The sequence below is a fragment of the Lates calcarifer genome, linkage group LG20, assembly GCF_001640805.2.
Source record: "Lates calcarifer isolate ASB-BC8 linkage group LG20, TLL_Latcal_v3, whole genome shotgun sequence".
Taxonomy (NCBI): Eukaryota; Metazoa; Chordata; class Actinopteri; family Centropomidae; genus Lates; species Lates calcarifer.
In genome coordinates, this window is record NC_066852.1 from 736,170 (window position 1) to 745,947 (window position 9,778).

The window sequence follows — 9,778 nt, forward strand, 5'->3', positions numbered from 1 at the left end:
TCACTGACGGTGGAAGATGTGGTCGATGTCAGTGTTAACAGGCTCTTGAATGGCTCAGCAAATCTTCTGACTCATCTGCTGCAGCATTAGAGACACTTTTTTTTTTTTTTTGGTTCAGCTTTGAGCAGAAAGTCAGTCATTCTCATTCTGGACAGGGAGAGCTGCTTCCTTCTTATTCTCATCTTCTCCCACTCTCAGATTGCATCTTCAGAAATCAAACAATTTCTGATAAAAATGATTTGGAGGGCCCCATACAGTAAAATATTCATGAATTCTGAAAGAATATGTGCAGCAGGGGAACCTCTCAGTAAATAGTACAATTTTCAAATATTCTCTTTGCTGATGTTGGAGTTGAGAAACCTGAAATCTGAATCCTTTACCTTTTTTTTTATTCCAGCTGGATTTTTTTCCCCACTTCACATCTGGAAAGGGTTTTTATAACTGTAACACAGCCTTGATCAGAATAGTAAAACGCCCTCACACACACACACACTCAGCACTCCCCTGTGCCTCTCGCATGAATACAGTCAGAGTGACAGCAAACAGAGAGGAAAGAAGAGAGGGACGGGGAGGTGAGCTGAGCAAAAAGAAAAGAAAAAAAAAACAAAGCAGAGAGAAGGAGCGAGGAGGCGAGGGTATGTAAAGGAAGAAAGGATGAGGTAATACGACTGATGAAATCCAGGCACCTATGACGAGAGACATATGGTGTCTATATGAAGAGAGGGGAAAGGAGAGCAGGGAAATAATCAAATCTCCATGTTCAACCATCTAAAATGATTAATTTGAATGGGACCAGGCTTTTTGTCCACATACCTGTATTTCTTCTGGCCGTTTGGAGCACAAGACTACAAACTGAAACAAGGAACAGCTCAGAAAATGTAAACTGCATTCCAAAAGAAAAACAGAGGACACCTCGTTGAATTCAGCTGCTGCTGTAACCACAACAGGTGGTGTATCGGTGCTGACACCGAGCCTCCTCCCTTCACGATCACACACTGCACTTTAAGATGACTTTTCAGTTGCCCTCAATTTTGGAAACAAGCTCTCCACAAACATTTAGGACTGCCTCTCTCTTTCTAGAAAACACTTACACTCCTCCTCTTGGAGGAGCCTGGTATCACGTGAGCTCGCCACGACAGTCCAAGTCCCGGTCAGTTAGTCTGGCTGCTAAGCAGATAGTAAGTTAACATTAGTGATGTTAGCATGTACCAGTTCTCCAGGGGTACAAGGTTCTTCCAAGAAATAGCCACAGCCCTGATCTCTGAGACAGACAAAAATATTCACCTTCTTCAGGTCTGGGCCGGGATTAAAGACCTGAGCCACAACCCTTTGTTTCTCTGTTCGACAATGTTTTTTTTAGAGTCAAAGAAAAACACTCAAAAGAGAGGAATCTCCACCTTTTTTCAAAAAAAAAAAACATGCCAAGGACGTCTTTAAATGACTCAGTTGTGCTGGTACATAGTTCAGTTATTCCACCTAACATTTTTTTCAGGGTGCAGCTGCATGAATAAGATATAATGAACCTCGGTGCAGCTGTACAGCAAAGGATGCAAATGTGCCCAACTAAGAACCTATTGTACAGAGTTCAACCAAAGTTTACCACAAAAGTAGTTTCAACCATTGATTGAGACCATGTAACAATCAATATGAGATGATTTTTAAGATGCTACAATATCACCAAGATCTCTGCCAGCAATCAAAACAGAAACACTACAACTTCAAGCGATGGTGCTTCAGAATCACTCAGTACTTTGATCAGTGACCGTCTTCCCCCCCGGGCTCATCCTGTAGCTGTACATGGCCCGATGTGCTTGTTGCTGAGAGTTCGACTCCACTTGGCTGAAGATAATGTTTGGGGGCACTGGGGCTTGTCAGACTTGTTCTTGCACCAGTGTCAGACAGCAGATTCAGCGCTTGTTAGGGCTGTTCCTGCTACCCGCAGAGCGTGGTCAGGCTCGCTGTGGCAGCTTGTTTCGAACGTGCACCATGGCTTTAACCTGACAACCAGAAACGTTGAAAGGCTCAGTGTGGATTTCTTCTGTGCTGATTGCGGTAATTTTGTTGCTATAAACCTCATGTCTCCAATGTTTAAACCCTGTGGTTCACTGTCTGTCATATGCTCTTCACGTCTCTGCTGCGGCTGCTGCCCCAAAAACAATAATAAATAAATAGTTAGAAGACCAAAACTCTGACTGTGTGTGTGTCATCCTCTTTCTGTCAAAGCTGCAGAGACACGAGGAGAATCTCTGTTTTGTTTCCCTCTCTCTTTCTTTCTAGGTTCCCACCCCAGTTTCCTCTCTCGGCTGTTTAGTTTGGCCCGTCTCTGATCACTGAAGAGTAAACACCATCCTTCACATTGATTCTTTCAATCACATTTGGCTCCGAGCCTTGGTGTCTCTTCGCTCTCTCATTTTCAGTTTTAATCATCTTTATCCTCATGAACCACTTCATTACGTAAGGCTACTTAACGGTAAGGTCATTGAATAAGTTCTTGTTTGTTTATGTAGATAAACAGTAGGAGCTTCTTTGTCCCCTTTTAAAACAAAAACACTGACAGGAAAAAACTTTAGCTTTAAAATTCAGCTTCCTTCTTTGCTGCAAAAATTGTTGTAGTATTCACACGTTTCTAAAATGATTCATTTTTCCTCCAGTATCACAGTCCAGTGTTGGTAAATGCATCCAAACATGTGAAAGCCAAACAATAATGACAAAAAATAAAACGCCAAAGCAAAAGTGAAACTTCTTCCAATTTCTGGTATGAAATGGACACAGACTCTGGGTTTTACGTCGTTCTTGCTTCTATACAACCTCATTAAACAGAATCAGGAGATCTCGGAGTGTCTGTTAATTTCCTGCAGATTCTGCACGTGAGCAATTAAACTTAATCAGTGAGGAAACTGTGATCACAACTGGCTCTCTTCGATTGTGGCTGCGCCGCCATGACGCAACCTCCACTCACCAAGTGCAAAGGTTAATTGTGAATCTCTACGGATTTTATTGGAAATTCTAAAGGACTGAAACAGTGTTCAATCTGCACAGGCTCAGACAACAGCATGGTGGCCTTATAAAACCTGAAACAACACCTCCTGTCATATTAAAGCCTCTGATAAAGTCTTAGTTCCTGCTGAACCAACATATCTTTAAAAACTCTATAAAAACTCCTGGATTTAATCAAAATGTCCTTTTAAATCTCCCACTCTGACAAAACCAACAACTCAACAAACAGGAGAGGAGCTTTTACTTCAAACTCTAAATTCTCTGGGTGTTTGCAGTTCGCATCTGGCGGTGACGTTTGAGTTTCTGGAGACCGTCACTGCTTCATATCGGCGATGAGTCGGTCCAGACGTGAGGAAAAAGTTACGACAAAGTTTACAGAGTGCGTCTGGCAGGAGAGTGTGTTTGGACGAGCGCTGCCTGCCACGGTTTGAATGGAAGACCATATTTGGGCTCTGAGTTATGACAACTTTTTAGCGGCGGCGTAAATATTAGGACGGAGAGACTTTAAGACGGTGAGCAATGAAAGAAAAGCAGAGGACAATGCAAGAGGCAGAGACGAGGATTAGAGCGGCGATTCTCACAGGTCGTGTTCACACTACAGCTGAATGTGTTTGCCACTCCTCAGGAGAGAGACAGACCCGGTTCAGCTCACACACAGTTCAGTTCAGAAAAGTGTGTATCCACAACCATTCTGGGAACACCTCAGTTGTTAACATTAGATTTTAATGCAAACACTTCAGAACGTTCTTAAAAAGCCGTTCAAATTTAACTGTTTGGAAAAAGCGTAACATTAAGCCATGACTGTGAACAGATTCAACGTATCCTGGACTAACCATCGTCCTTGATAGCCATTGTTAGCAATACCAGTTGATAACAACGCTCTACAAACAGCGTGATGTGAGTGGCAGCCATCTTGAATTCTTAGGTCGAGGTTTTTAAGTTGGAATTGTGACTCCAGGTTCCAGCTGAAGTAAGTTAAGTAATGATTATCATTATTATTAAAGGTGATATATACGCCTATCACTGCCAATAGACATCACACCAGAGCACCAGCATCTCCAACCAAAACACGTACTTCACTGGCCACACCTCCGGCCTCTCTTCAGCCAATGGGAGGGACGCACATGCACAAACATGAGCACACAGCTGGACCAGCTACCAACACAAAGAACTGAAAAGCTTGGACAACAACACACACAGCAGGAGTGTGACACCACTCTCCATCTCCTCCTCCATCACTCCACTATGTCTTTACAGAGAAAACAGCTGTTACCTGCTGTATTAACAGATAAAATCATGTATAAATAACCTTTAAACTAAGAAGAAAAATCACATGACGTTCCTGAACTGATGGTTTCACCTCATCACAACCTGAACGAGCAGCAACCACCTCAACTAAAACACTGGAGAGCCTGAAAGGAAAACTGAAACATCAAATTCCAAAATCCATCAATAAATGTACACAAAAAAAGTCAGTGGCTGTGATTGTTAATAAAAACTCCCTCTGTCACTCTGCTTTTCTTTTTACAGTGTGAGAATGTGTGTGTGTGTGTGTGTGTGCGCTACTAGGTTACAAAGCACAAGACTGCATAATCCATCTCAGCCAATCAGTGAGCACGACTCCTCTGACGCCATGTGTTGATTTAATCCAAACGCACACACACATAGACGTAAGTGTACACACAGCTGGAGCCAGATATCAGCTCCCACAGAAAAAGCAGAAGCGGCTGTCTGAATAAAACACACACACACTGACAGAAAAATACTGTTCCCACACATACACACTCACTCACACACAACACACACACACACAGGTAGTCAAAGAGTGAGAATTATTCCTCCGGCTTTAAGCTGCGCTCGGTGAGAGTCTGGACGTGAAAATTCAGCAGGATTATTCAACTTTTCAGTTTATCTCTGCAGTTCATTTAAAACCCTGAAGGTGCTGTGGCTGTTTTGAATTTTGCAGCATCGTGTCAAAAAGCTTAGAGACCTGCGTCCGCCATCCTGCAGCCTGCTGATCAGTAACAGACTCCACGCTGTGTGTGGGTGTGTGGCTGATGGACGGTGGGATTTTTTTACAGTCAGAAATGTGGTTATGTATCGTCAGGGTCACCACAGATACAAGAATCACCACATACAGAAGTGGTTTTACTACAGACTCCCTGCAATAACATAAATTCTGGATGATTGCACAGCTCTGGAAACCCCCTCTCCCAACACATGTCCAACATCAGATTAACCACTGGACCTCTACAGGCGATCTACGGTCCAACCCTCACCCGTGGTCGTGAGCTGTGGGTGGTGACCAAAAGAACAAGATCAGCCGAAATGAGTTTCCTCCGTAGGAGTAGAGTCGCTGCTCCTTCACGTTGAAAGGAGCCGGTTGAAGTGGTCGGCGTTGTAGAGTCTGGGCGACTTCCTCTGGAGAAAGGACCTCGGGGTAGACCCAGGACTCACTGTAGGGATTATAAATCTCTTCTGGCCTGGGAACACCTTAGGATCCGCAGGAGGAGCTGGAAAGTGTTGCTGGGAAGATGGACACCACGACCCGATCCCAGATAAGCAGAAGAAAATGGATGGATGGATGGATCATCTTGCCCTTAAACATGCTCATTTATAAGAGCTATAAACCCTTTTGCCTCCCAGTGTGGTTGCATAACGGCAAACAAACTAGTTCTTTACTTTTCTAGCACTCTTCAGAGAGGTACACTGTGAATGTGTCAGTTTGGAATTTCGGTTAAATAAAAGATTAAGGTAAAGAAAGGTAACAGAACAGCTGCGTATCAGGCTTATATAGAAAACAATGGGTGCAGGTGTTTTGGTATTTGTTGTGCACAGTTGGTTCGTGTTTCCCTGTATGTTTATCGTTTTCAGTTTGTCCTGATTTTCACCAAAACATCCAATCTTTATTTTTCAAACCTTGTTATACTTATGCTGCATAGAGCAAACAAAGGCCACAACTAGACTGATACTTCAAAATCTGAAAATAATAATATAGGAAAATATTCTAAAAGAAAATGGGAGGAAGTGCAAATAAACTGCTGATCAAGTCACTGGAGAGAAACCCAACTAAACCCAACAGAAAATATGAAAAACAAGGTGATATTTAAGATCTAACTTTTTTGATCAAGTTTTATGATATTTACAATAAACACTTTTAACTTCCAAACAGAAAAAGTCAAACCAGAAAGTGGCAGGTGTGTTGCATTACAAGGCTAGAGATCAAGCTAACAGCATTAGTGGATGTGTTAGCAAGCTAGCTCTCTTAGCAACAACTGAATTGGACTGAATTAAATGTGAGAGCCATGCAGTAGACACTCAACTTCTCGGTTTACCACTGCAGTTCATCTAAACCTCTACAGGCTGCTATTTTTAGATGCTTTAGTGACGTTACTTCACAGCTCCCTGCTTTATATTCATACAGTCCCTCACATTTACACCTGAGACGTGCTCAGCACACTGCCGAAGTTGGTGGGGGTGAAGTGCAGTGCTCGGGGTCACCTTGACATTTTCTCAGCCGGTTCAGTGAATTAACCTTCTAGTCACAGGCTCACCTAACAAGCCCACACACTCCCTGCAGGAAAATAAAACAAAACCAGCTTCAGCTCAGCCACACATCGTCTCCTCACCTGTGTGTTCCCAGCTCGCCGATCATATTAAAACCTGCTTTATGTTAACAGTTATAAACACCGCTTCAGGCCCGTGAAGCTCGGAGACCTTCTGACCTGTTGGGGTCCGTCAGAGACGACGAGACGAGAGCACGCTGGGATTCCTGGAAGTCTAAAACCGCAGACTCCATTTAGCGCCCTGAGTATCAACATGCAAGTCACCCTCACAGTGTGCAACAGGCACTCACGCTTCACCGAGACCTGAAACCACAATCAGTCGCAGCTACAGCTCACATTCAGCTGGTTTGGTGAAGCCGTCACACAAATACATGACGGACAGCAACACAGCAGATGACCAGGATGTTGGACATGGTGAACGTGAAAGGAAAACGCTTTAGAGAGATGACTTTATCCTCGAAGCGCAGCGTGACAAGGCGAGCGTTCTGAACTCTGAAACAACTGCAACTTGTGTTGTTGTTCTCTGATAATGTCGAGCAAACATCAAGCTAGCATTAGGGCAGTGCAATATGACAACATATATCAGACGACAAAATAAAAATTTCAGAGTTTACGTTTGGGCGTATACGAGTTGCAGCAGCTGTTCTCAGTGTCCAGATTCGCTGTTCTTCATCAATGCTGCAACAATTCCAAAGATTTTTGTCCCTATCAATCATTTACACACAAAACACAACCCAGGTTCAAAAATAACAAATATTTATTACGCAAGAGTTTGGTTTTACCGCCAATGTTTGGTCGCGTGACTCAGCTCAACATGTTTAAGCAGACGTGACTCAAGACGTGACTTCAGTCTTTGGAAAGAATTCCATTTGTTGGTTCATAATGTTTGTGCTGTTAGATGTAGGCTGTTACGTCTGTTTAAAACATATGTCCAGTAGTGGCCTGAATTCTTGAGCATTAACAGTCCAACTGGCCGTCAGAAAAAGTCTAGCCTAGTCTGATGAGGGGCTGCCTCTGTAGCATGGACCATATATATCATTAATGTCACGTCGCACAGTCATATATAGCAAAAGATCATAAATTTCTGTCTTATTTTTCTATACTTTTTATACAATATCTCTGCGGGTATCAGATCATAGTGGACTAAAAGGCAGAATACGGCTGTTTTATTACAGTTTTGGATCTACAGCGACCAGTCAGGTGTTAAATTCACTGGATTAACAAAAAACTGACAATGCTGTTTGTTTATTTTATCTGTGATACACTTTCTCAACTCCATTTCCAGAAAAGTCACAACATCACGCTGCAGCTGCAGAAAACACCCGTCTCCCGCTGCTGAGATGCTGCAGAAACTTTGTGTAAACTCCTCTCTCTGAGCTGATAGCCAGCCGAATAATCTACATTCACCTTATCCCGACTCACCCCACAGCCGCCTCTCCCTCACGCTCCTCCAGAAGACATCCCAAGCCTTGTTGGTGGAGTCTTTCACATGCTCACTGAAGGATCTCCGCAGAGGAGTTTTCACCGCCGGAGTCTGAGCCATATTCCACATACAGCAGTTACATATTCCCACTGCAAAAACCTGCTTCTCTGGGAGAGTTTCTAACCCATGTGGGCAGTGTTTGCTCCGTCACAGCTCATACTGAGGGTGTGTTTGACTTAAGAGTTCAGCAGAGTGAGGGAGGAGGAGGAGGAGGAGGAAGAGGAGGCAGGAGGGCTGACACTTGATGCAAAAAGTCTGCATGCAATTTGTGAAACACCCCTGTCCTCTCCCTCCCTCCCCACAAAGTTGTGCCTGTGTGTGTGTGTGTGTGTGTGTTAGAGAGAGAGAAAGTGTGTGTGGAGAACTGTTTATGTGATGTGAGTGTGTGTCTGTTTTCAAGAGGATGAATGTGAAGTAGTGCAAGAGTGAAAAGTGTTTTTCTTTCGTGTGTGTGTGTGGGAAGTTGGATTTGGCCCGAAGAGAGGAAATGACATCTAACCTGGGTCAAAGACATCAGCAGCACACACACACACACACACACACACACACACACGTCACACAGCTGCTGACTTGAGACTTGAAGCTGCACAGTAAGAACCAGTCTCAGTTTTGTGTAAAGAAACATTTAAACATTAAATAGCTTTGAAAGGAAAATGTGCACGTGCTGTGTGTTAATGTTTTAATGTCCTGCTGTCAGAGACAGGACAAGACGGACTCTGAGAGACTTGCTCTGACAGATCTCAACTTGGACCCGGGCCTGAGCGAATTGACCAAAGGTCCAAACTGGGTCTTGCTATGTTTTTGAGTGGAAATGACTGACTGCAAACAGCTGCTGCAGCGTAATCACACGATGCTGGGAACAAGACGAGACAATATTTAAATAACAAAATATATAACTGGAAAGACGCAAAACAATGCAGGTGCATTTTGAAACGTCTGTGTAAGAGTTTCTAACTTCTAACTGAACTCCTTTCCTCTAATGAAACATGAAAAATAAAAACAGTATAAATAACAAACATAAATAAAACTACATTTTTCTTAGTCTTATTTTTTAAGAGCAAACAATAATCAAAGTTCTACTCAAAGCTCTGCAAACAGAGACTGACCACCGACTCTTGCAGTGTTTAGAGATTGTTCGTGTCTCTGTTGCTGTTTATTTTTTCTGCCAAAACGCTGGCGCACGATTTCAAAGTGGTGGTAGCATCCTCGACAAGAAATATCACCATGTTTTTATATTGTTTTAACACGTTTTAATATATTCTTATTTAAGTATCTGACAACATCATGGATAGGATTCCTACAGATACAGAGGTAATCAGAAGTAATCAGATACTTTACATACGTGGAAGTACCACATCTTAGCTTCACCACTCAACACTCACACCATCATCATCATCATCATCATCATCGATGCTAAAATCTGTTTGAACACACTTCCTCTCTTGGGAGAGAAGACAAATAAACAGCAGAGGTCAGGACGGCTGGGAAAGAGTAAGAGAAGGAGAGGAGGAGGAGGAGGAGGAGGAGGAGGAGAGAGAGCGAGGGAGATGATGATCTCCATGCAGAGTCAGTAGAATTAAAGACATTAATATACACAACACACACACAGTCAGTCACAACCAACAACCGAGGTCAACACAAACTGTACTAAATAACTCTCACTTAGAGACAGCTCTCACATTCTGTTTGATTAAACTTATGCTAATTTAATACTGCAGAGGGAAGAATTATG

General features: G+C 43.0%; 1 protein-coding gene across 1 annotated transcript in view; it reads right to left on the bottom strand.

Moving 5' to 3' along the window:
• si:dkeyp-23e4.3 (rho GTPase-activating protein 7) overlaps positions 1-8,236 on the bottom strand; it is an 84,035-nt gene extending 75,799 nt beyond the window's left edge. Inside the window, 1 exon segment of the mRNA XM_018700558.2 lies at positions 7,986-8,236. Coding sequence (XP_018556074.1) covers positions 7,986-8,115 — 130 coding nt within the window. The 5' untranslated portion in view covers positions 8,116-8,236.
• Between the last annotated feature and the right edge of the window lie 1,542 nt (positions 8,237-9,778).